The sequence below is a fragment of the Antedon mediterranea genome, chromosome 8 (genome assembly GCF_964355755.1).
Source record: "Antedon mediterranea chromosome 8, ecAntMedi1.1, whole genome shotgun sequence".
Lineage (NCBI taxonomy): Eukaryota > Metazoa > Echinodermata > Crinoidea > Comatulida > Antedonidae > Antedon > Antedon mediterranea.
In genome coordinates, this window is record NC_092677.1 from 10,005,336 (window position 1) to 10,031,367 (window position 26,032).

Consider the following 26,032-nt stretch of genomic DNA (forward strand, 5'->3'; position numbering starts at 1 on the left):
ACTAAACAGTACAGTATCAATGACAAACCAAATATAGGCCTACATATTTAGTTAGTCTTTCAACCGGAAACGATTATATGTCAACTGTACTGGTGCATAAAAACTGATAATCAATTTTAAATAGGTTCTTATTAAACAAACAAGATAGTATATGAAAAGAAGCCAGTTGAATATAGGCCTTACAATTTTCATAATCTTGACATCACAGGAACAGTACAAGAGAAATTTTCCACTCCAGTGCACAATGAAGTCATGGCAGTTGATTTTGAAAACTAGTTTTTAGGGAATTCCCCATAAAGATATTCACACTCTGTTACAAACACCGAATTAAAAGAGTAAAAAACAACTGAATAAAATAAATATTTTAAAGTAATTTTTTAAAACTAGATCATGAATTTTTATTTTTTACCTCCCTGAATAAATTGTGGTGTTGTGCCGTGTTCTCAGTTCTACAAAAATAGCAGCCAGCAGTGTAATAAAAGTCTGGTTTTTCTCTGGGCTGAGAAAATCATTAGTTTAGTCGTCCATTTGTTCAAAATTACATTTCTTATAACAATAACATTTCCCTGATACACAACTTCCAAAAAACGGAACAGTCTTTATTTTCAAGAAGAATGGCAAAAATGAAATATTGAATTTAATTAAACATATGATATTATAATTTCAGATTCGCTTCTCATATGTTGAAAACAAAATCAACTTTCGTTTATAATTTAACAATAAAACAAAACTCCATATAAATGTTTTGTTTATAAAATATTGCATCAAATATAAGATCTATTTTTTGCCAACTCACTATGACCCTTGAACTCTCCAATTATTATTACTGTACTCTTGACCTCTCCAATCATTACGACCCTTTGACATCTCGAATCATTTTTGCCATCATGTCCCATTGCTCATTGGTAACCTATAAATAAAAAATAAAAAAATATTTTATTTTTTTAATCTGGTATTGTTGGGAATAATTTGGAATAAAAGTGGGAGCCGATATAGCAACAAGACACTGAGTTAACCTAGTCAAGATAGGTTCTTGTAACAGTCCTTTGATCTTATGTCTGGCTGCGACAAATACCTGTACTATACATATTCTCCCAAGAGGTAAGGGGTGTGGAACTGATTTTGTCGCAGCCACAGATAAACTCTTTGATCTCTGAAGCTCAGCATCCTGTTAGATTGCTTTGACCTACAACAGGGATCACTACACCAAGAACAACGACCTGAACCTAGGACACTGGTGGGCACAATACACATTAAGTTTAAAAAAAATTAAGTAACACTTACTGATGTTAATTTATTGAACATGCCGGCCCCATAAGGCAAATCACCACCGTCGAAACATATTACAGCGCCATTCATCCAGCTGGCGTAATCACTAACCATGTACGTGGCTAAGTTCCCGATTTCTGCTACCTCTCCTAGCCGGCCAACAGGAATTCGTTTCAACATCTCCGCAGAGAATTTGCCTGTTGGATCTAATCGGCTGAAGGCACCCTACAAATGTGAAAATATAATATAGTTGAATTTTAAGGAGAATTGTTAACGATATGAAATTAATTAATGTGTAAATATTTAATACTGGATTAATAGTAATATAATGTTCAAGATAATGGTTTGGTGTTGCAGAAAATCAAGAGATTTAGATGGAAAATGGGATATTAATGTGCCCAAATATGGTAGTGATGCAGTGGCGGATCTAGGGGAGGGGGGTGAATAGGGTGGCTAGCCACCCACCTAAATTCTCAAAAAAAAAAAAAAATGCAACCTAATCGCAATTCACCGCCGCAAGACTTGGATTAATCTTTTAATTAAGAAGAGTAGGCCTAGCTAGGCCCTACTAGAGCTAGGGTTAGCATTAATAGTTGTGTGTATATAGGCCTACACAGTGAAAGAGCTAAGAGTTCAATTACTATTATGAATTCAAGAGTTTAAAAAGAAAACACGATTTACAATCTTTGGAAAATACCCATTTTCAAAACACACGCACTCCTAAAACTACCAGCGTCACGTTGTTAAGCTCGCTCCTCGTGTGAATGCCGACGTCATCACTCTCCAAAATACACCATTTTCCATTGAAGTTAATTTCCGCCACCCTGGTCCGTGTGTGCAAGCGTTAGCGTGGTATATTTACACCCCTGAGTGGCATGAGTGGAGTGTAATATCGGGAACTTTTTTCTCGCGCATGAAATTTTTTGTATAATATTATGGTATGCAGTATAAACGATAAAAATAAACGAGAAACATGGTGTTCTTTTATTATTTTCTAGGCATAAAATAAACATGAAATGTCTTGTATGTACACGGGACGGCCGAAAAAAGTATGTGGCGTATTTGGAGTTTTTTGATTTGTGTTATAGACACGGCTATTACTGCAATCATTGTATACCAAATTACATTGAGTTATTCACCCGGCTGTAGGGTATGTATCTCTGAGGTTAACAGACCACCAAAACACGGTACACAACACCAGGGCACATCGAGGCATTTTCGGAGTACCGCATTACCAAATGTTCATTTTGTTTGAAAGTTTTTCGATCAAAGTTTATTATTAGTTAGTCGAAAAAGATCCGTACAGTATTTAGAAGGATTTATTTAAATTTACATTATGTAATATTTGTTATTAAGTGTCATGGAAACAGTTTCTCTAGCCTATTAAACAATGTGTAAGCATCTATTTTTTCCAAAAAATTTCGGAGTCTCGGGAGGAGGGTCACCCCTCCCAAACCCTCCCCCACTCGGTGCTACGCACCTCGTTCGCCACGTTCGTGGCCATCCCCCCTCGTCAGATCCTAGATCCGCCACTGTGATATGCTCAAATATGGTTGTGATATGACAAATATATGGGCACATCACCTTTTTTTTGGTTACAACAAGTTTGAAAGTGTAGACAGGGAATAAGGAATGGGACTTAAATGTGGTAGGGTATGCAAATTCATTTTTATTTGAATTGCAATACAATTTATTATATCTATCTAAATTGATATAATCTAAAAAGTCGTCTCAAAACTGATTAGAGCTATGATATCATTTGTTTAAAATTTTCTTCTGTGTCCCTATTTGGCTTATTCACTTCCTTCTTTTTATACTAAACGAAAATGAATATCTATTTTTATTATCTATTATTATAATCTACATTTATTTTGTTCAACAGGCTGAAAATTATCATTTCCTTGTCTTATTATTTCATTGTTTATTTAGTTTGGCGATATGAAATTGAAATTTCCCTGTATGATTGTATTGTTTTATTTTTATATTTTTTTGTTTTTTAAAAACTTATCTTTAGAAATTGTTTGGCCTTTATATTAGGCAGAACTTGTTATTATAATGATTTGACACAATATGACTGTATCATTATGTCATTGTGCCCATATATAGAACCAATGAGCCCTAAACTCATTCATATAAAAAAGAATGGTATGCCCATATTTGGTTATCATACTAAATACAATGCCTGCAATATGACTGTATATATACATTATGTCATTGTACCCATATATAGAGGAAATGTGCTCATAACAGTGTAATCATTCATATAAAAAAGATTGGTATGCCCATATTTGGTTATCATACTAAATACAGTAATACAATGCCCGTATTTGGTCATGGCAATATGTCCTTTTTCACATCTATTATTACCTCCGCCAAGAAGGTTATGTTTTCACCCCTGTATGTTTGTGTGTGTGTTTGTGTGTGTGTTTGTGTGTGTGTTTGTGTGTGTGTTTGTTTGTGTGTGTTTGTGTGTGTGTGTTTGTGTGTGTGTGTTTGTGTGTGTGTGTCTCTGAACAGCCTGGAGACCACAGTTTTGATCCGATTCTCACCAAACTTAGCCACAATGATCAATGACACATCATATAATTGTGGTTAAATTTTGAAGGGTCAGGGTCAAAGATCAAGGTCCACAAAAAAAAAAAGAAATAAAAAAATAATTAAAAAAAAAAAAAACCCCTCAGTGGGACTTGAACCAGCAATCTCAACTGTGAGAGGCTGGATACATAACCATTACACCACACTGTCATCCACAAATTTGTAGTGTGCAGTTAACATATTTACACTTAGAACTAATAAAAAAAAATGTAAAAAAAAAAATATTCAGGGGGCATTTTATGTAGGGGAATTTTACAGTAGGCGGAGGTTTGTACTCTCGGAGTACCCTCTAGTTGGTTATGTTTTTAAGCACACACAGTGGCTAACGCATCCTGTGATGTCATAATGTGCCCATATTTGGAATGAAGGTGACATTTTCTCATTCTAGTTTTGACAAGTTTCAAAGCAGAATGTATTGATAAACGATACCTTTGTCTGAATTGGTCCAGGCTGAATGACGTTAAATCTCATGCCATATCTTCCCCACTCAGAGGCTAACGACCTGTAATGACAACAACAAATCTGTCTACCAATTGAACGATAAATAAATAAACAAATGTGGAAAAAATGAATTTTTTTATTTTTATTTTATTTTATTCAACTGATAACCAAGTGGTGAATTTTTTTTTTTTTTGTTTTTTGTTTTTTTTAATCTTCATTTTTCAATTTAAAGATATATTGTCCCCCTAAAAAAATATATTTTTTAATTTTTTTGTTGAATATGTTATTTTAATGTCACATAATAGTTATTCATTAACAAACAAGGCCAACAGCCATTAAGTCGCGTGCTACAATGCATAGCGATACCGGACCGACAGACAGACCGACAGACAGACAGACAAGACAGACAGACCGACCGACATAGTGAACTATACTGACCGAAATTACTGAACATGTTTAAAAATGTTGAAATGTTTAAAAACATTTATATTTTTTTAATTTACACGTGCGTAGCCTGTCACTTTTGACGTGCTCGTATAACGTAATTTCGAGTTGAAAAGTAAGTCAAGAAAACAGAAATCGGGCAAAAAGAGTGCGCAATAACATTTAACGCGCAGTGCGCGCGCAAAAATATGCGCACTCATGGCAATTTTGAAAACGCTTAAAATTGCCTGAAACGTACTCTTATTTCATCGAAAATAAATTTTGAAAATTTTAAGCGCGCGTACGCATGCGTTACATGCGCTACGCATGTAATTGTATTGCCATATGATGATTTATGCCCTGAAATTTATGAGTACCAAATTTTATTTAATTGTGATTCATGGTTGTGAAGATATGATTACAAACGTGATTTCGTTAAATCGTGCGTAGACCGCGTAATTTTTTATTGCGCACTGTGAAAACATAACCACATTGATTCCTGGCCATAAGGAATATACTGTGAAAATTTGACCTAGCTAGATTAAACTGATATCAAGATAAGGTCAGAAAGCGATAAAACGCATAGTGATACCGGACCGACAGACCGACAGACAGACAGACCGACAGACAGACAGACAGACAGACAGACAGACAGACAGACCGACCGACCGACCGACATAGTGAACTATAGAGTCGCTTCCACGCGACTAAAAATTGGGTCTGAAAAAATTTAAAGCAAAAAATGGTCAAATTGTCTGGAAGACAATAAGTTTTTGGGTAATTTAACTGTTTATTTTGTTTTTTTATAGGTGAAATAATTTTTTTCCCCCGTTTTTTTTCTTATGGAAGTGAACAACTTCATTAAAACTGCAAAATGGCCTATTCAAAGTCCGATTTTAAAAATCTTTATTTTTCCTGATTTTGGGGGACAATACATCTTTAACAAAAATAATTTTTTATTATATTAATTATCATTTTGACCAAATATATATTGAAAGATGTTACTATAATAGGGGTTGGTCAAAGCTATAGCTTCATGGTCAAAGTAATATATAACTCTCTTTTTCCTCATCCTATCCACAGCCCCCTACACTCTGGCCACCACCCTTACAATCCACACCCAAACAGTACAGTTATTTTTTGTACACACCTTTTATTTATATATTGTATATATTATTTTACTGTAGATAATTTTAATTTTTGAAAGCACGTTTAAGAAAAAGTTGATAGAATAAGAATGTTTACTTGCTTACAAGCTAAGCGTTTCAACTCCTGATTTGGCTGCTGCGCTCGGTGAAACAAAGCCTGATCCAGAATTTGTATAACTAGTTGTAATTGAAAGGAAAGCAGCACCTAAAAGGGAAAACAGTCGAAAAACAAATGTACTGTTAAGCTCTGGGTATATCACTACCATATTTGAGCACATTTTTTGTCAAACTAGTTTGATAGTGTAGACAGAGCTTTAGTTTTCAATGATCAATCAATTAAATAGCCAGGCTGAATTATTTCTTCCCATATCAGGTTAAGGCAGAAATCATGAAACATTCATGAGATTAATTATGGCATAAATTTGGACATTATAGGGGGTGCTATATAAGCATGGACATATATCAAATACGTGTCTGAAGCTTTGTGTACACTATCAAACTTGTTTGACAAAAAAAAAGTATGATATGCCCAAATATGATAGTGATATGAAATCATCATGTCTAGATATGGGCACATCAGATTTTTTTTTGTTACATAAAGTTTGATATTACATAGCCTATGTAAATACGCGAACGTGATTGGTTGAAACTGCATCAAATGACTACCGCTGCGAGGATCGTAAATCGTATATATCCTCGAGAACGATGATATTGACTGTGTAATTTTCGCGTAATTATCGTGTCCCCTGTCATTAATCATATAAATTCTCGAGTACAATGATATTGACTGTGTAATTTTCGTGTGCAACACTCGCGTTTGCCGATAAATAAACAAAAGTCATCTACTAGGTCTTGAACTTGCGATGCGATTGTCACTCCATCACAAGACAACGCTTCAACCGCTGCGCCACGGAGCTTGCTTGAAGAAATTAATCTTCTAAACTATTTAAGCTATGCATACATAGCGCCCTCATTTGTTATTAGTCCACCCTAAATGTGATGAAACACCGTTTGTGATTGGTCAATACTCACGGTAGTAACCTAGTAACTAGTACGCGCTGAACATCCGGTGATTCGGCTCCTCGAAGAGCTGAGAAGAAGACGAATTGTTTCTTCGGCCTACCTGATTATAATATTATTATTAATAGGCTTATTGATGGAAATTCTTCTGTTAATTTAAACGACCTAGGCCTAAGTGAATATTTTATTTTATTAATTAGTAATTATCTGTATATTATTCTTCGCAAGGTAAGGTGTCTAGGCAGGCTTGTTTAAATACAATACAAATACTATAGCCTAGGAGGCCTAGCCTAGCCTAGCTTCACCCAACCCAGCAGACTTGTTCTTGGCTATATAATATAACAGATATTGCCTTTTATATCGGTTAAATAAAGATTTGACATCCCCTCGGGAATGATATTAAGTTCTCGGGGAATATATATTTCCTCGAACTTAATATCATTCCCTCGAGGATGTCAAATCTTATATTTAACCTCTAAGCAGTCAATATCTGTATAATAGTGTAGACAGAACATAATGGAGTGGTATATGCTTCAGGAGCTATGGGTTTGACGCCCATCAACATCATTCATGTTATTTTTAATACTTGAGAGATTATTTAGGTTCAGTTTTTAAGAAATGTGTAAGCTATCAAGTATGTAAACTCAGACTTAGATGTTTGTCTTAACATGTTAGGAAAAGAATAATGCAGGCAGGCTAGTGATCTGGAGGTCATGGTTTGATGATGAGGTCATGGTTTGATAATGAAGGCATGATTTGATAATGAGGTCATGGTTTGATGATGTGGTCATGATTTGATGATGAGGTCATGGTTTGATGATGATGTCATGGTTTGATGATGAGGTCATGGTTTGATGATGATGTCATGGTTTGATGATGAGGTCATGGTTTGATGATGATGTCATGGTTTGATGATGAGGTCATGGTTTGATGATGATGTCATGGTTTGATGATGATGTCATGGTTTGATGATGATGTCATGGTTTAATGATGATGTCATGGTTTAATGATGAGGTCATAGTTTAATGATGAGGTCATAGTTTGATGATGATGTCATGGTTTGATGATGAGGTCATGGTTTGATGATGATGTCATGGTTTAATGATGAGGTCATATTTTGATGATGATAATCTGGTTTCACTTTGGTCAAAGTGTATTAATGAATTGTACCAATGATGGAAACAGGTACAGAAAAGTTTTATGTTTTTTCTTTATTTAAGATACCTTGGTTAGCTTCTATGAGTCGTTTACCAATGTCTAAGGTTACATAAGCTGTTCCATTCAGTACTATGTCAACAACAGTCTTCCAAGCATTTGGCGATAACCGCTCTATAAAAGGAAATAAAATATATTTGAAAGTCAAGTAAGGTAAACCGATGTTAAGGAAATGAGTAACAGTATAAAACAATATCGGTCACGTGGCAGTGTCAAAAAGAATCCATCACTGGTCACAAAATATCTAAAATACATAACAATAACATAAAATACAAAGAGTACAGTATAGATTTTCATATTGTAGAATTTTAATCACAAGGTCCGGTCCAAAAATTCAGGTAAATATCAGTGTTTTCGCCCGAAGCTAGTTTTTAACTAGTAATTTTTAAATTGTTCTCCATTCGTTATTAAAAATATTGCAAAAAATATATAACGGAAATTACAACACTTGTCTAGTAGCAGTAGGCTAGACCTACAGTACATTGTATACATTAAAACAGAGCAAACAGAAGGTATATTTTGTAAATTGCATTGGTAAAAAATACAATATACTTATTTACCATACAGTAGATTAGATGATCTAGTCTAGGTTCCAGATGATGATTATTGGTTAAAATATAAACATTTTGGCACATGTGGCATGCCATACGTATATTTGAACTTCCGACAAAACTAATCAAATGTGGAGCTTGTAAAGAAATACTAACAACATGAAAAGATGTACATCACAGCCACTGATCATAATTTGGCGTTAGTATAAATTATACCTTAATCATATTTGGGGGGGGGGGGGGGGGTCACACTGAAAATAGTTTTATACCTGTTGGAGATATGAAATTTCCTGCAGCGTTGTTGATGACTATATTTGGTAGACCAACAGTTGCAACGCAGTTGTCCACTGCAGTTTTTACTGCCTCAGGGTCACGGACATCTGCTGAGAACGCATGAACTTTGTTTCCTGTTTCTGATGATATTTCTTCTGCTGTTTTTTTAAGAACATCTAATTTCCTAATACAAATATACAATAAATACTGTAACCTAAATACATTTTCAATTCCACAAAAATAATTCCAAAATTTTTAATTTTTGATTATTTAGCTTGTCTCAATCAAGAATTATATTATTAGATGCCATCTTTTGAGGTTTCCCCAGTAATTTACATTTTCTATTTTTGTTTAAAAATTACCTAGTAAGTGCGCTTACATTCCTGTGTTGCGTCCTTGTGGGAACCACGCTTAAGGGAAGCTTACTAGGTGTGAACGAGGCTTTAGCTCATTACTAGGTGTGAACGAGGCTTTAGCTCATTACTAGGTGTGAACGAGGCTTTAGCTCATTACTAGGTGTGAACAGGGCTTTAGCTCATTACTAGGTGTGAATGAGGCTTTAGCTCATTACTAGGTGTGAACGAGGCTTTAGCTCATTCTTACCTACTTACAATGACAATTTCAGCACCTAGGGAAGATCGTGAACGAGGCTTTAGCTCATTCTTACCTGCTTACAATGACAACTTCAGCACCTAGGGAAGATCGTGAACGAGGCTTTAGCTCATTCTTACCTGCTTACAATGACAACTTCAGCACCCAGGGAAGATCGTGAACGTGGCTTTAGCTCATTCTTACCTGCTTACAATGACAACTTCAGCACCCAGGGAAGATCATGAACGTGGCTTTAGCTCATTCTTACCTGCTTACAATGACAACTTCGGCACCTAGGGAAGATAAAGTGGTTGCCATTCCCTTTCCAAGCCCAGTGCCACCACCTGTGACGAATGCAACCTTGCCATCAAATGTTCCTTCTTTAAGCATTGAATCCAACCTTGGTTTAAGACTGTCATATTTAATATCATTATTTTTATTCACAGCTGACGTCAAGAAACTTCTGGAAAAAATCTGTTCAAAAATTATATATAGGCCTATTATTATAATTTGATTAGTTAAGATGCGATTTATACAATTCAAACTTGACAAGGTATTTTTTAATCATTTATTCTTTACATATTATGCATGATGCTATGGTAAAATAATCTCTCCGCGATCGGGCAGCCTTCCTCCCCTCTACAGACTAGCCTAGGCCTACTCCCTCTGTCCCTGGCTGGACCCTGGTCTGCAGCAACTGGCTTAACAACGAAACCAAAAGGCATGCGGCCTGAGTGAGTGAGGCCTAGAATTTCTACAGTTGCATAGCAAAATATCTTTTAGAGGTTGTATATAGGGAATATCTGATTAACCAAACCTACTCTTTTTGAAAAGGATAAAATTATAAATTTATTGGACAACATCTTCCCAACAAGAACAAACGTGAATGAAGAATGAATTTATCGTCAGCAGGAGCAAAGAATATATATCACAAGAATGAGTATTCCTCGATTTTTGCATGAGAAATTTGTAACAGAGAGCTCCAGTGAGTGATGCCCGCCCTCATAAGGGCGGATGTATACATACTAAATAAGACTTGATTTAATAGATATTATACATGTCACATTAAATAGAATTATGATAATAGTTTTTGCAATTGTAAACTATTTTATAATCAGGGCATCACGTATGCAAAACCCAGGAGAGCAACAAATCGCTCTCCTCAAATCACCGAGGAGAGCAATTCGCTCTCCTTGCAAAAATTTTAAATCGCTCTCCTCAAATATCAACAAATGTATACTGTACCTCTCCCCTAAAATCCCCCACACCCACCTTTACACACAGTATTTTCCGTGGGGATCGTATTATTCTACAGTAAAAAAACTCAAGCCAATTTTTTTTTTATGGCCTGCCTGGGTAGATTGGGTTTCAGGAGCCTGGAGAATCCTGTCCTGGCCAACTATATGCCTTTAGCCTAGCTTTTCTAGCCTAGCTTGTTGGCCTAGAAATCAGACAGAAAACCTGAAAAGTATTTACCTGCAATTCATAAATTATACAATTCTAACATGCAACAGCCATTAAAATATTGATAATAAGTTACAAAGTGTCATTTTAAAATAATTAAGAAAGATATTTGATCGTGTTTACATGTGTCACACATGGGCGCACGCACAATAGGGGAGGGCTGAGAGAGCTTCTAGAAGATGCTGACGTCACACGTCAGCACATGTTTTGAGGAGGATTTGAGTGACCAAAATTGGTTAGAACTTTCGAAGAAATAATCCATCTTCAAAATGACATAATTAAAGCAACCAGCAGCTAAGCTTTTTTAAATAATAAACATTATATTTAGGCCCTCCTATATTAATGTTTCCTTTTAAAATTAAATATATTTTATTAACTCGTTCCATAAAAACATAAAGAGAAAAATTATTGGTTGGGACATGATCTTCCTGTAAAGGAGGTGTTTCTATGACACCGTACTGGTTGCACTATGAGGCGATGAAGTAAACTCGCCCTTGAATCGAATGCGTGCAGGCAGGGGAATCCCCTTTGTTGGTACCTCGCACTGTGAGATGGAGCGCGATGAATTGCTCTCCTTTTCGAAGGTTGTTGATTGCGATCGCGCTCGTGATCCTTAAAAACGAGGGACTGCCATTAGGCTTGTAGCTTTATAACTTAGCTTATATATTATTAGCCTAGGCCTAGATTGGTTTTAACTTTTAAAAATCCACGTGTTTTTAGGCCTCTTGACAGAAAAATCAACACTGTCAAAAGCTAGGCTCTATTTTGAAAATTAAGGAGCGCGATAAATTGCTCTCCTCGAAGCCTGTTGAGGAGCGCGGAGGAGCGCGGTCGCGCAGGCGCTCCTTATAAATGATGCCCTGTATAATACATATTTATTAACAAACTAGTGTACATTCACTTTTACAGACAATTATTTACTAACATGCTAAGTTAGTTCACAAAAAAGGCCTTACACAGCAACACCAAAAACGAATCGTTACTCAGCACGGCCTATTCTTTACCATTGCCGTGTACTAGTCTACGCCCGGTAAATTAAGTATTGCTTTTATGATATAAATTAGTATAAAATACATGTTATTAATAGGACAAAATGTTAAATCTCATTAACATTTACTTGTTTTCCAGAAACAAGTTAAATATAGGAATATTATTAATGATCCTTCGTGAAAACGCGTAAACACCAACACGCCCGGTCACGCTATCGTAGCGCCCGGTTGATAAAGCAAACTGTTTATACGGCAGTTTTTACTAAATAAATTGCATAAAACAAACAATTAAATATCCAAATAGTATTTAACATGATGTTGGCATGTAGTTGATAACATTTTTTATCATGAAAATACTACCGGTGGTCTAGCCTTTGATTATTGAAACCGTCACAAAAAGTTGTATACATCCCAGATACATCCACACTTATGGCGGCGCCCTACCACATGGACAATATTACTGTTACAGGGAAAATCGCGGATTACTCATTCTTGTGATATATATTCTTTGGCAGGAGGTATGCTTTGCTTATTGACCTTTGACACACACAACCAACCAACCAACCAACCAACCAAAAGTCGCGATAGAGAAATATACAAAGTACATGTGTTTTGTTTTTTTTATCATAGATAGGCCTACCACCCTAGAAGTGACAAAAATACATTTTTTTTAAATCGTATAAATGTTACGATCTATTCTAAGGAATCGTATTGTAAGTTTCTCTACTGATTTCTCCTATGATATATAGATAAGGATTTATTTATGAAAAGTACAAATCAATAGTAATTAGTATTGTTTAATGCTAGCTTTGCTATCCGATGGGGCCGCCAACCAGGCCTAGACTAGAGGGCCTAGAGTAGTTAGTTAGTAGCCTAGGCCTGGCTAGGCCTAGTTAGTTAGGCGCGCCTATATAGCCTAGTCTTTACTACCGGTTTACGATGAAATCGGTCGCGTCTGAAATCGGTCGCGTTTGAAATCGGTCGCGATAAAATCAACTTCCGGTATTTTGTATGGCGCGCCGCTAGAGCTATACGTTTGAAATCGGTCGCGTTTGAAATCGGTCGCGCTATTTTGTATGGAGCGAGATGCATGCTAGCGGGATATACATTTTCTTCGTTTATATAGTTTATTTAATTGATATTTTTTAGGAACTAGATTATTTATGTGGATATTTTTTATTTTGGTTAATAAATATTTATTATCATTTTTTTTTTATTTCACATGTCTCGGAGAAGAAGGACTGTGTCTTTTCTAAATGGCCATTTCTAAACACATTTAAATATTTTATTAGGCATATAATAATTTACCTCTATTTTATTATGCACTGTGTAATTAATATATTATATAGAGAATATACGTCTGTGTCTTTTATTAATCAAACAATATATAGCCCGTAAAGCCAGCGTATCCATTTTTATACTTATGCATTCTGTGGCAGATATATCATATCCATGTCGTTAAAAACTTACTATTGGATTACCTTACCGTATTTTAATTTCTATTTTATTTATGTCCGTACGTTATGTAGGATAATATTAAGTTTAGGCCTATAATGAATATTGTTGAGGCAAATCACGTGTATATTTTTATTTCTAATGTTTAGGCCTAAAATATTTTCTAGTAAAAATGATTATTATATGCGGATCGTTAAAAGGCGAGTTACTGAAATAAACCCCGAAATAGGCCATTAATCATATCGTGGATGCGCCTTCTATGATCATGCAGACGTTAACTGCACGTTATTTTGCTGACGGGGATTCCCTTTAAAAAAAAACACGCACTAGTGTGTCAAATCATGGACAAAACACGTACGGCGATCGTTGTCCATGGACATGTAAAGATGACGTATAATAGGCCTATTACTAATAACCATACGTTTAAAACATCTATAGGCCTGCACGTGTTTTGTGAAACCTAGTTCCATGGTGAAATGATGTATATAATTTACGTATATACCTCGGCAATACTATAGTTTTTAATTTGAATATCTTTTATTTCTATATATTTTCTATACATTTATAATAATCACTAGGCCTATCATTGTACAGTTTAGATTGATATATAACGGCATATTATTTTATTAGTATTATCCTAAAACCATGCTCACGTAAGAGTGGCGGATATCGAACGTAAAAATCATCGTCATACATCATCTTCCTTTATTGCATAAACCTCATTGAGCTGGTATCCACTTGCAGGTATAGAACTAGTTTCGTAATTAACTGTGATAAAAAAATACGCAATAGGCGCGTCTACTTGTTTAATTCAACATTTTTAAAACTTTAAACAGTGGCATGCTAATCTTTTCAAAAACTTAAACAATATTCAATAACACTTTTTAAAACGATTTTCTAAACGAACACATTACAATTATTCATTGACACGGTCTGTAAGATAAAATGAAAACACAAATTATTTATAAATAATGAGATAAATATTTATATTTAAGCCTACTGTACTAAAAAAATAATAACGATCGAGGTAAACAAAATGTTAATAGTATTAGTTAGAAATTCTATATTCAAAATTAACTAAAAACATAATTAGCGTTTTCATTAAAAATGTATCGTAGTGCGTCCCATGCAAAATAGCGCGACCGATTTCAAACGCGACCGATTTCAAACGCGACCGATATCATTAAACGTATAGCTCTAGCGGCGCTCCATACAAAATACCGGAAGTTGATTTTATCGCGACCGATTTCAGACGCGACCAATTTCATCTGACACCTTACTACCTCTAGGTAGGGGCCTGAATAGGGGGCCTAGCTAGGCCATACTAGGTCTACGACCGGTAAGCCTATAGCTAGTCTAGCCTAGTAGGTAGGCCTTCCTCGGACATATAGAGAGCAGAGAGTAGTAGTAGTAGGCTAACTAAAACGCCCACATCAGCCTGGCCTGGTGGTGGAGACTGGCCGTGTTGTATGTCAGAGCGCGGCCATGGTGGTCGGAAGTGATTCCCCTACACAGCACATAGACTGGCTTCTAACTAGCTTTACAAATGACAGAATAAATAAAATATAAAATGCAAGTTTTTAAAATTATTTATGTTTATTGATACATGTCATAATATTAATTAATTAATTAATTATAGCCTAATAATTATTGATTTGAATTTAAAACCAATTTGATATGTCGGAGGAGAACATGTGACCTATCAAATCATGACAATCTACTTACAGGGTTCTATATTTCCAAGATGGTTGAGTTCACACACAGAAGGTGAACAAAAAATTGTTAAAGTCTTGAAGACAAAGTTTCCAGAGGCTACTACAATTGAGGTAGAAGATATTTCAGGTAAAAAAATACAGATAAGTTGAATTAAACTGTATGTGACAATGTCCATATATGGACATAATGATGTCATACCATATTTTTTTCATTTTTACAAATATTAATGTCCATGATACAACATTTACTCAAGGTGAAATCTTGTTCAAGTGGAGGTCCAAGTGCCAAAATTATGCTTCGTTAACATGTCCCATTTCCATGTTTCTACACACTCAGCACACCAACTTTTTTTGTTAACTAATACCCTTAGACACAATAATCACGAGGTGTGCCGTTGCAAATTTACTGCAGTCACCTTGAAATCCAAGATAGCATTAAAAATGGCTGCACTGTTCATAACTTAATAAATATTTGATGTATTTTGTTGAAAATAAGGTTGATTAATGGCTATTTACATTATCTTTTCATTTTAACTTTACAGTAATGAAATAACCGTTTTTAAGCAAACATATAGAATTTTGAAAAGTAAAATATTGAAGTTGAGGGTGCTATTTAATTGACAGGTAGTCTTTAAATACTGATTATGATGAAAATAGATTTATTTTATAGATAATTAAACCTTCTTCCTTATTAATTATTTAAAAGTCATGTTAGATAATAAATACATATGAAAAATGTATTATCTGTGTAAATCTAATTAAAACTATATCATTTTATGAATTATGTTAATTAACTATTACATGTTTATAAAAACAATTAAAGGCGGGTCCAGTTATTTCCACCTATTCTGCACTGTATGTAGTATGTATACAGTACGGTAAATAGTGTATACTGTATATAGACACAAAATAGAGGGCACACTAACATTTTATTTTCTTCAGGTCACAATGGCATAATCGTTTTTTCTGTGCGCAATACTGTAGTCTAACGTATGACGTACACGTAGCGTTTACGCGGCGGATAACCTAACTAAGATTTTTTTCTATTTTATTAATTATACTGGCCATCTTATCTACTCTTACTAAATATTAAAGGTATGTTGTCTCCCTACAAAAAATAATAAATAAATACCATTTTACTGTCACATTAAATAGTTTATCCACTGTGGCCAACAACTGGATCAAGAAAAAAAATTGTTTACTGAAAAATCTATAATTTAAAGCAAAAAATAATTTGTCGAACAATGGTTTTTGGTGAAAATTAACCATTTATTTTGTCTTTATAAGTAAGTGAAACGATTATTTTTGTTTGTTTTTTTCTATGGAAGTGAATAACTTTATTAAAACTTCAAAATGGTCTTCATTTGTTATGTTTTTTGGGGAATAATACATTTTTAATAATTTTGATTATTATTATAAATACCTGAGGAATTGGCAACCAACAGGCATGCATTCCAACGATAAAATATTTCTATAAATTTATACAACTAATAATTGCATTTTTGCTAGTTTATTGCATATAAATGAAAGTTTCCTATTATAGTGTTTTCTAAACAATTTGCAAGAATTGCTATTTTTGGTTTGATAGCAATTTTTTTTTTATTGATAGGTGTATTTTTAAATGTAATACTAGACAGAGATAGCTTCCATTCAACTGTTAATATACCCGACAACTTCCTTAATAAATACTTGTGACTTTGTTTCCTTGTACTGTACTTTTGAGTTGCTTTGAAGTTTAACAAACACCTTTCTTCCAAACATAGGACAAATATTTGAAAAGCTGTCATTTGTCTGAATGCTAATTTAATTCTATTATACAATCAGAGGGAAATCCCAAACTTTAATTCTAGACTTTCTTTTGTCTCAAGAACCCTTTTGCTGAGTACAGATTTATTATCCCTTTCAAGACTATATGTAAAAATATTTGGTTTTTTTCAGGAGGTTGTGGGGCCATGTATCAAATACATATCGAATCAGAAGTATTTTCAAACAAAAGAATAGTTATGCAACACCGAATGGTTAATGAAGTAAGATTACTATTAATATTAGTTGATAATTTACATTTATTTTAATTTGATTTTTTTGTTACATGTTAATGTCTCGTCATGTTGTATTTCTGTGAGGGTCCCTAATGATCAGTTTTGACTCGTAAAATATTGTTGAAATAAATAAAATAAAAAAGAAGTGTTACATAAGTTTTAAGATGGAAGGTTACTCCTGGCAGTTTAAGAAGGAAATAAATGTACATTTTGTGGTAGATGACCTCAAACAGGATTTTAAGATCACTTAATCTAAGGGCCTGTTTCTGCTGAGCAGAAATAATCGATTATTAACCGTTTATTTTTTTAATCGATTATTTTTGGGCAGCAGAAACGGCGCAAAATAAAATAACCGATTAAAAATAACCGATTAAAAACACTCAATCCATTGCGTGTTTTAATCGATTATTTCTTGTTTTAACCGATTATTGCGGAGCAGTTTTGAGCTGCAACACAAATAGCGATTATCGTGACGTCATATTTTACCCGAGGTCAACTCGTGAATATGGGGAAAAACCACAGAGTCGACCATGCTGTTTATTCGCGGGAGTACGATCGAAGCATCAACAACAACATGTGGACTGACGAAATAACGCGCTATGTAATCATTTTGTGGGGGGAAGAAAAAACAAGTGGAAGGCTGCAGGGCAATAAAAAAGACTCACAAATGTATAAAAAAATTGCAAAATCTGTTGAGAAGGAGTTTAATGTGAAGCTAACCGTGTTACAGATCACGAATAAATTGAAGAATCTGCGGCGACAATTTACTGTCGCCAAAGACAACAATGAAAAGTCGGGGAGGGAAAGGATAACATGTCCTTTCTACGACCTCCTCGACAATATCCTCGGAGATCGTGCATTGCACAATCCCCCTCACGTAATGGAAGGGGGACAAAGACTGAATGCAGAAGAGAACCAGGGTAAGTAGGCTACATCTATAAATAAATCATCGCCGATCGATTGTTAAAGCCTACTAGGGTGTGGCCATGCCTGTCTCCCATAGTGATGATAGCACTGGCCTACCCTATCTAGACTAGCCTAGCTAGGCCTAGACCTACTTTACTTAATTATTAATAATAATAAAACCCCAATATTAATATATGACTGTGATTAAAATCGCTTGAAACTTTTCTTTATTTACTACAACTTTAGCCGGCCTCCATCTTTTAATCCCCGACATACAGTATATTGTAGCCCCAGACTAGATTGTTCAGTGCCTAAACTAAGCAATATTTAATTTTCATTTCTATAACTACTGATCCTTCTGTAGTGTTGGGTTAAATACTATAAATAATATTACTAAATAGTTTCGCCTTTTTTCCTTCAGATTTTGACCGTCAAGCTATTGACAATACAACAGGTAATAATGACAACAATATTCATTTGTAGAAACTAAATACAGTAAAATGGCATATTTATTGATTAATATAATTAATGGTGTTAAGTGGTTCTCATCTTTTCTTGTGTTTAAATAATATGGTAATGTTGCATTTTATATAGATGACAGTGAATTAGATGGCAGTAATGCAGATGCAGAAAGTGTTGATGAAAGTGTTGATGACAGTATTGAGGATCCAAGGGAAAATCAAGACCAACCAGTACAAAATGCTGGTGAGTAATAACTATATTCATTATATAATTAATTCTGTATATGAATATTTGTATGTGAAATCACAAATAATTACTAAACGTAGTCAATATGCTTGCAATGCAGCATCTGAAGGTAATTTTTTCTTATTACTTTTAGGTGCACAGCCACTAAAAAAAAAACCCAAAAAAACAAAGCTGGAACAATCGTTTAAGTTGCTGACTGACATGATGTCCAAGCAGGATGAACAACTTGAAAATCGGCTGCTGCGACAAACCGAAGAACAGCAGCAATGGATGCAGCGGATGGCTGAAGCAGCAGAAAAGAGTAGGAGGGAAGAGCATGCCAGGATGATGGACCTGTTCAAGATGATGGTACAGCAGCCACATCAACAGCCACAATATTATCCACACCAACAGCCACAATATACGCAACAAAGAACAGGTCAAGCACAATATACACAGCCACCACCATATCAAGGGTATAGCTTGCTGGAAAACCGTACACACAATTCACCAAATCCAATCAATACGATGCAAGCAACACCATTCCAACGTTCACAAGCACCTCATACTTTAACTCGCCCACCTCATAATTTAACTCGCCCACCTCATACTTTAACTCGCCCACCTCATACTTCCACTCGCCCACCAACCGATGAAGACATCCCAACATATTTGTCCATATAAATTCATCCAGATCTTTCAAAAATGAATGCAATAGTTATACAGTATCAACAAAATGTTTTTTTCAACATTTACAGGTTTCTCTTTTTTTTTATTTTTTCATAAAAATCCCATTCCCTACGTTTTGTAAAAATATTGCATAAATAGTACTGTACTTTTACAACGTTAAACCAGGTCATTCCTATGTACATTTTATGGTAAATAATGATAAGAAAGAAACACTGCACTACCTAATGTATGTTTGGGGTTATAGCAGACTTCATAAATTATTAGAATCAACTTATTTTCCACATTTTTAATCATTTAAAGACTGAACAGTTATCGCAATATTATTACATTAAATGTAGTTTGTGACCTTAAATTAGGTCTAAAAAAAGTAGGGAACACGAATTTAAACTACTTTCCAAACTGCAATATTTTACCTCAGTGATTTAACTTATTTTCTCTAGAACAGAACTTTTGTAGGAAAATTGATTGCATGCTTAAATTATTTACCATAATTGCATTATTAGTTATTAGTTTTAGATGTTTATTTTTAAACAAAATATTTTTACGCCGTATTATTTGTCTTTCAACAAGGTATTTTTCTACATATTTATAGCATGTTTATAACATACATAGTGGTGTTGTATAAAAAAAAAATGTTTGCGTCCAGAAAGAAAACACAGTAGATATACAACAGAAATTTAGTAGGAAAAGTGATTGCATGCTTAGATTATTTACCGTAATTGCATTATTAGAAACCATGTATATTTTTTTAGATGTTTATTCGTTCATTTTGGAAAAAAGTTATAAATTAACAACCAATATTTGTTTTTAACAAAGTATTTTTCTACATAGTTATAGCATGTTTTAAATATAATATATATATAGGTCTAGTGTGTTGTATAAAAAAAACATTCAGAAAGAAACCTCATTACTTCTAAACTGCAATATAAAACTTGACTGTGTGGTGTAATTTCAAAAAATTACAAAAGAGCTTTACAAATAGTGTTATATTTATACTGTATATGTATTACCTTTATTCTATTTAGAAACTGAATAGTTTAATTTGCAAATAAATCACTTGGAGTAAAGTGATCAGAAATAGTTTTTATATTTGGTGCAAGTTACAATAGTTTGTTATTGCAGTTCTAATGTCTAACGCATCTGGGGCTGGATTATCAAAAACATTAATATTGTTTGCTTCATCTTCAATGGGAAAATCAGGCATTGCTTCTTCTATTGCATCATTTTGTTCAATACAAAAGTTGTGCAGTACACAGCAACTGCTCACGATCAAAGGGACTTTTGAAATATGCATGTCATTTCGACGCATTAACATCCTCCACCGGCCTTTAAGGATACCAAAGGCACGTTCAACAACCATACGGGCTCTGCTTAGCCTGTAATTGAACACACGTTGTCTCCTGTTAAAGTTACCACGCTCTGGAAAGGCTTTCATGAGCCATGGCATCAAAGGGTAGGCTGGGTCACCGATAATAAACACCGGCACATCCACACCATCAATTTGAAGGGAAGTGTTCTGGAATGAATAAAAATATATAATGGGTTAAATAAATATTAAAAGTCTCAATAAATTTGCTTTTTTAAACCTATTTTATCGTACTTACCCTTGGAAATAACTGTCCCCCCTGACCTCGTTCATATATGGAAGAATTCCTTAGTACCCGGGCATCGTGCACCTTCCCTGGCCACCCTACATTAACATCTGTGAACCTGAAACCAACAAGAGAACGCCTAAATTAAGAATATGGTAGGTATAGAATTAATTTTGAGGATTAGCAAATTAGTATTTGCCATTTCTTTAGAACAAACTGATACACTTCTGTTGACTGACAATATGACTTTATTCTATATCTTCCATAGTATAATACAAATTTTGAAAAAGAATATCAGGATATCCCATTAAGTTGATACAGTATATAAAATTAAGAGTACCTATTTCCGGTGTTTCAAAAATTTAATTTACAAACTATGCATTTTAATGTATTGAAATATGGAAAGGGTACCTTAATTTGTTATCCACAACTCCTTGTAGGATCATCGAGTACCAACCCTTGCGGTTGTAGTAGTCGGCAGGTGAAAAGTGTGGTGCTTTTATAGGAATATGAGAGCCATCAATTGCTCCAGCACATTGTGGGAATCCAAGTTCATTGAATCCCACAATTGTGGCCCTCAACCTTTCCTCCGTAGGCCAAACAATATAGTTGTTATACATTGTGTCTACTAAGGCTTGGCAAACCTCCTGTACAACACGGCACACAGTTGATCTATGCACACCAAACAAATTGCCTATTGTTCTCAGTTCACAGCAAGTTGCCAGTCTCCATAAGGTCATTCCCACTAACTTTTCAACACTCATGCCATTCCCAAGGTTTGAATCCTCTCGTTGTAGAGTTGGCCGCAATATATTGCACAGAACTTGAAAAGATTCTGAAACGCATAAGTATTGTCATGTTCAACTCCTTTTTTGTAAGAGCCGGTATTAATTTATAATTAATGTTATTTATTAGTTTTGGTAAGCCTGCCCGGCCGTGGTGGTGGTAGACTGAAAATAGACCAAATATAAATCGAGATGGATTTATAGCCTAGCTAGGCTCTACTTACTTAGTCCGGTCATACCTACAATTGTAATGCTGGCTATATAAACAAAAGAAAAGTTGGCCTAGGGGAGGCTAGTTTTTAAAAACTTACCTTATCAACACTACTAGACTTCCTAGACTAGTACTAGTACTTACTACTTACTAGGCCTAGCTAGGCTAGGCCTCTTTAGTATTTTAGTATTTATTTAGTATTTAGGTTTTTTTATTAAATTACTACAGCTGTATTATATTCATATTTAATACCTTGGGACATTCTGAAGTTTTCTTTCCATAGCTGTTCTGTGTAACGTTGGCACACCGTTACATCCCACCAGTCCAGGCTAACAATGTTTTGCCTTGGCCTTACTACTCTCCTCTGCCTGTCCTCGTCGTTGTCGGTAGATGTACCAAGAAGTACTGCGGCAGCGAAAATAGTCCTCCTTCTTGCTCGCCTACGTGCCCTTATTATATTCCACACAACATCATTATTCCGCTGTATTTGCTGGTAGATGTTTAGTGGGTTGACACGCAGTTCTTGATTAAAAGCCCAGAAAAGGGATATCAGTAATATAGCATTACGAAAAAGGTCCATTTTAAACACATGTGCGAAAGAGACAGCAAGCGCAGGGCGATGTAAACAAAACAACTCAGGTCAACCAAAAACTTCCGGAATTTGAATTGCGTTGTGGGTAATGATGACGTGATTTTAAAAACCGATTACCCGAATAACCGATTAAAGTAGTAGCAATTTTCAATTGCAACGCGATTATTTTTGTGGTTTGCGGTGACTGGAAAAAATCGATTATTTTGATTTTTTCAGCAGAAACAGACCCTAAAAGGCGCCAAGTTTCGGAACATTGCCAAATTTATTTATACTGGGACAACATAGCTGAACCTAAAATAATCCTTTATTGTTTTGATTGATGCCTTTAAGTTATAAACACAACATTTCAGAGAACTGGTATGAGGAAATAAATGGATTAAATTACAACTTAAACAAAAAAATTACATTTTTAGATCAATAGCGTAATGTCACACACAATTTTGTCTTTGTTACTTAAATTATTTTTGTGTTATTATTTCTTTATTTAAAAGCTTCATAAACAATTTAGATATAGGATGTGATGCTTTTTTTTAGTTGAAAAATATTGATGATATACATATTAGGTATGCCATTGATTTTTATTTATTTGTAGGCCTATTGCTTTCCAAATATGGAGTAGTCTGTCATACCAACACAGTACAGAACTTCTACATTATATGGAGTAGTCTGTCATACCAACACAGTACAGAACTTCTACATTATATGGAGTAGTCTGTCATACCAACACAGTACAGAACTTCTACATTATACCGAAACAATAATATTGTATAATATATATTTTTAGCTTTAGTTTTTAAACAAAAATACTGTACAGAGATATTCTTTATAATTCAGCATTTTATCTCCGCCTTTGTTAAAATATATATTCTATTTCTGATATTTGAACCAGACCTAGATTTAAGTACTCTATTGTAAAAGAAAACAGACAATTTTTTAAACCACAGGTGTAAATAAACAATCCATTTTCCTGTACAAGTTTATAAAGTAATAACGTATGTGAAAGTAAATAATTGTCTGATAAATGAGTAGGAGGCTAATAGATGGTCACACCCAAATTCTGTGATACATTTAATCTTTCGTGTTCACATACTGTACATGTGCGCAACATGTGGGTGGGTCTGATGTATTCATAACGCTATACTATACTATTCATTTCCGTGTGAACATGGCTTGCATTACAAGATGCTTTTGGGAAGTTTGGAATAAAATAAGACTCAGAATACTGCAGAATACAGTGTTAAGCTCTGTCTACACTATCAAATCAATGTGCCCATATATGGACATGATAATGTCATATCACTATTTTGGCATATCACTGCCATATTTTGGCACATCACACTTTTGATAGTGTAGACAGGGCTTAAGACCTCCGTTGGGAATCCTCTATTAAAGGGGACACTTCTTTCCTGTGAAGCAAAAGAGGCGAAATATATGTTTTAACACTATGGCCCACCCTTATTCTAGAATGTGTATTTAAAAGGTCTTTAATCAAATATTAGCTATTGAAGAAGTTAAATCATTTATTTTTTGTCAACAGGCTTTATCTGAAGAAGTAAAAGAAATGCATGGGTTAAGGATATCAACATCTGTCCCTAAATCTTGATAGGTTAAGGATATCAACATCTGTCCCTAAATCTTGATAGATATCATAATTATTGAAATTGAAAACACTTAGAAGTGGAAGATATTTTGGTAAGGAAAAAAAATAAGAAAAAAGAAGATCAATCATTTTAATATTGAAAACAGTTTAATAAACCTAGTCATAATATGTCAAAACTCTACGACTACTTTTAAATTATTTAAATTTATTTTAAGTGTCATGTCTAATGAACTGGCACGCAGCACATATACAGTACTTGGCCGGGGTATCCAACTTACAAATTAAGTCAAGTAGGTTCTCTTTACGTTCCTTCATTACAATATATATCATCATACTGCTCATATTATTACTACTGATATTATGGAAGAAGTACATTTTTATGATGCCTTCATGTTTCATAATATTTTAGCTCAATACCATATAAATATATTGATATTATCAAGAATATGTATAATAATAGTTTGTCAATAAAATGAGCTTTATTACAGTATAATTGTTTTTGCATAGTGTATTAATGGATATACAGTTGAACCCTCAGAACGCAAGTAATTCGACCAATCACAAGCGGTGGATGATCAGAACTATCATATTGTGATTGGTCAACTTGCTATTCATTACAATTTGTCTGATGGTGATACGGCCACTGCCTCTTACTCAACTCGCAGGGGTTTTTCTGCATTGGTAAATAAACTTAATATTGTTATGATAGAAATATGAAACGATGTGCAGATAAAAACATATTTAATGAGGCCTATACTCTAGTGTGCAGATAATTATTTATTTCCTTAAGCCCTGCCTACACTATCAAACTTTATGTGACAAAGAAATGTGATGTGCTCATATATCAGCATGATGATGTCATATCACTACCATATTTTGTTTAATAGTGTAGACAAAGTTTAAATGAAATTCCACTAGTAACGACTAATCTGTTTTAAAAGCAATTATGAGTACCCTGGTGTTTAATCCATGAGATCACAAAATAATATTATTCTTTGCTAAATAATCAATTACAATGGATCATGCCTTGTCCTCCTGAGTCAAGGATCAGTAACCACAATCTTTCCTCTATGCCCCGGATGTTTTGAGCTAAATGATACTTTAAGTGGTACTTAGAATGAAGATATTGAGAGATATTACAAATATATCAATTGATATACATTAATTACTAATTAATGATCCAGTCTAGACAAATTTTCTATAGCCTAGATTATTTTATAATTTCATTCTTTCTTTAAAATAATATTCGTGTAATGATATTGAAAGAATGGTGTTATTTCAAGACAATGATTACTTACATCTTATAATAGTAATAGTTACAGTACTTACATTAGTAATCTGCATACACTTATCTATTAAATAATCATTGATTGTGAATAGTCACACCGTTATTAGTAATAATTGGTGGTAATGATAAGAGCGACATTTTTATTTTATTTCCTCCTTTAGATAACAATGTGTTACCTTTTCTGCAGGTAAAAGTATCAATTAATACCCTGGGATATTTGACATTCTTTTGTTTACAACAGATGCTTTGTACGGTCAATGTATCCTTTTTTGGTAGGACTATCACGTGTGACGCGCGGGAGGACAGTCCATGTCACCAATATCGCGTATTATTTTGATTAATGAATATTATAAGTTATAACAACAGTAAAGCTATTTAAACATACGTCTCAAATTAGCTATTTAATAGAATCTGAATGAATTCGAATATCCAATTACGACACGTATATTCAAGCGATACGGCGGGGTAAGTTCCCTTTCATAGTTGGACTCAA

The 26,032-nt window shown here is 34.2% G+C and overlaps 4 protein-coding genes across 5 annotated transcripts; 2 read left to right on the forward strand and 2 right to left on the reverse strand.

The window, feature by feature from the left end:
- LOC140056192 (2,4-dienoyl-CoA reductase [(3E)-enoyl-CoA-producing], mitochondrial-like) lies at positions 1 to 25,624 on the reverse strand. Of its 2 annotated transcripts, none has more exons than XM_072101490.1 (8): positions 25,581 to 25,624; positions 9,795 to 10,000; positions 8,932 to 9,119; positions 8,121 to 8,225; positions 5,982 to 6,081; positions 4,294 to 4,366; positions 1,285 to 1,494; positions 1 to 910 (listed from the first exon to the last, which is right to left on the reverse strand). In XM_072101490.1, exons 1-8 carry the CDS (start codon positions 25,593 to 25,595, stop codon positions 851 to 853), a joined length of 957 nt encoding a protein of 318 aa, XP_071957591.1. In that variant the 5' UTR covers positions 25,596 to 25,624; the 3' UTR covers positions 1 to 850. The 2 variants fall into 2 exon arrangements, with proteins under 2 accessions (XP_071957591.1, XP_071957590.1); XM_072101489.1 differs by lacking the exon at positions 25,581 to 25,624 and adding an exon at positions 10,348 to 10,452 and having other exon boundaries at positions 3 to 910.
- LOC140057188 (bolA-like protein 3) lies at positions 12,589 to 24,715 on the forward strand. The gene is made up of 4 exons (XM_072102745.1): positions 12,589 to 12,692; positions 15,162 to 15,276; positions 17,088 to 17,176; positions 24,189 to 24,715. The coding sequence occupies exons 1-4, from the start codon at positions 12,663 to 12,665 to the stop codon at positions 24,252 to 24,254; spliced, it is 300 nt and encodes a 99-aa protein (XP_071958846.1). The 5' UTR covers positions 12,589 to 12,662; the 3' UTR covers positions 24,255 to 24,715.
- LOC140057002 (uncharacterized) lies at positions 17,694 to 19,634 on the forward strand. The gene is made up of 4 exons (XM_072102536.1): positions 17,694 to 18,108; positions 18,516 to 18,548; positions 18,689 to 18,799; positions 18,936 to 19,634. The coding sequence occupies exons 1-4, from the start codon at positions 17,694 to 17,696 to the stop codon at positions 19,463 to 19,465; spliced, it is 1,089 nt and encodes a 362-aa protein (XP_071958637.1). The 3' UTR covers positions 19,466 to 19,634.
- Positions 20,180 to 22,660, reverse strand: LOC140057187 (uncharacterized). Its single transcript, XM_072102744.1, has 4 exons — positions 22,312 to 22,660; positions 21,475 to 21,898; positions 21,076 to 21,181; positions 20,180 to 20,987 (listed from the first exon to the last, which is right to left on the reverse strand). Exons 1-4 carry the CDS (start codon positions 22,637 to 22,639, stop codon positions 20,556 to 20,558), a joined length of 1,290 nt encoding a protein of 429 aa, XP_071958845.1. The 5' UTR covers positions 22,640 to 22,660; the 3' UTR covers positions 20,180 to 20,555.
- Positions 25,625 to 26,032: the final 408 nt, after the last annotated feature.

Bases quoted from the DNA above. Each gene is read 5' to 3' on its own strand.
- LOC140056192 (XM_072101489.1), bottom strand. From the start codon at position 10,389: ATGTTGTCCAATAAATTTATAATTTTATCCTTTTCAAAAAGA. The intron at 4,367-5,981 runs GTAAGCAAGTAA...TTGTCATTACAG, and splicing joins GGAGTTGAAACGCTTAGCTT to GTCGTTAGCCTCTGAGTGGG. The intron at 911-1,284 runs GTAAGTGTTACT...TTTTATTTATAG, and splicing joins TGTTCAATAAATTAACATCA to GTTACCAATGAGCAATGGGA.
- LOC140057188 (XM_072102745.1), top strand. From the start codon at position 12,663: ATGTTACGATCTATTCTAAGGAATCGTATT. The intron at 12,693-15,161 runs GTAAGTTTCTCT...ATCTACTTACAG, and splicing joins CTATTCTAAGGAATCGTATT to GGTTCTATATTTCCAAGATG. The intron at 15,277-17,087 runs GTAAAAAAATAC...GGTTTTTTTCAG, and splicing joins TGAGGTAGAAGATATTTCAG to GAGGTTGTGGGGCCATGTAT.
- LOC140057002 (XM_072102536.1), top strand. From the start codon at position 17,694: ATGGGGAAAAACCACAGAGTCGACCATGCTGTTTATTCGCGGGAGTAC. The intron at 18,109-18,515 runs GTAAGTAGGCTA...TTTTTCCTTCAG, and splicing joins GAATGCAGAAGAGAACCAGG to ATTTTGACCGTCAAGCTATT. The intron at 18,800-18,935 runs GTGAGTAATAAC...TATTACTTTTAG, and splicing joins CCAACCAGTACAAAATGCTG to GTGCACAGCCACTAAAAAAA.
- LOC140057187 (XM_072102744.1), bottom strand. From the start codon at position 22,639: ATGGACCTTTTTCGTAATGCTATATTACTGATATCCCTTTTCTGGGCT. The intron at 21,182-21,474 runs GTACCCTTTCCA...TGTTGGTTTCAG, and splicing joins GTTGTGGATAACAAATTAAG to GTTCACAGATGTTAATGTAG. The intron at 20,988-21,075 runs GTAAGTACGATA...TATTCATTCCAG, and splicing joins GGGGACAGTTATTTCCAAGG to AACACTTCCCTTCAAATTGA.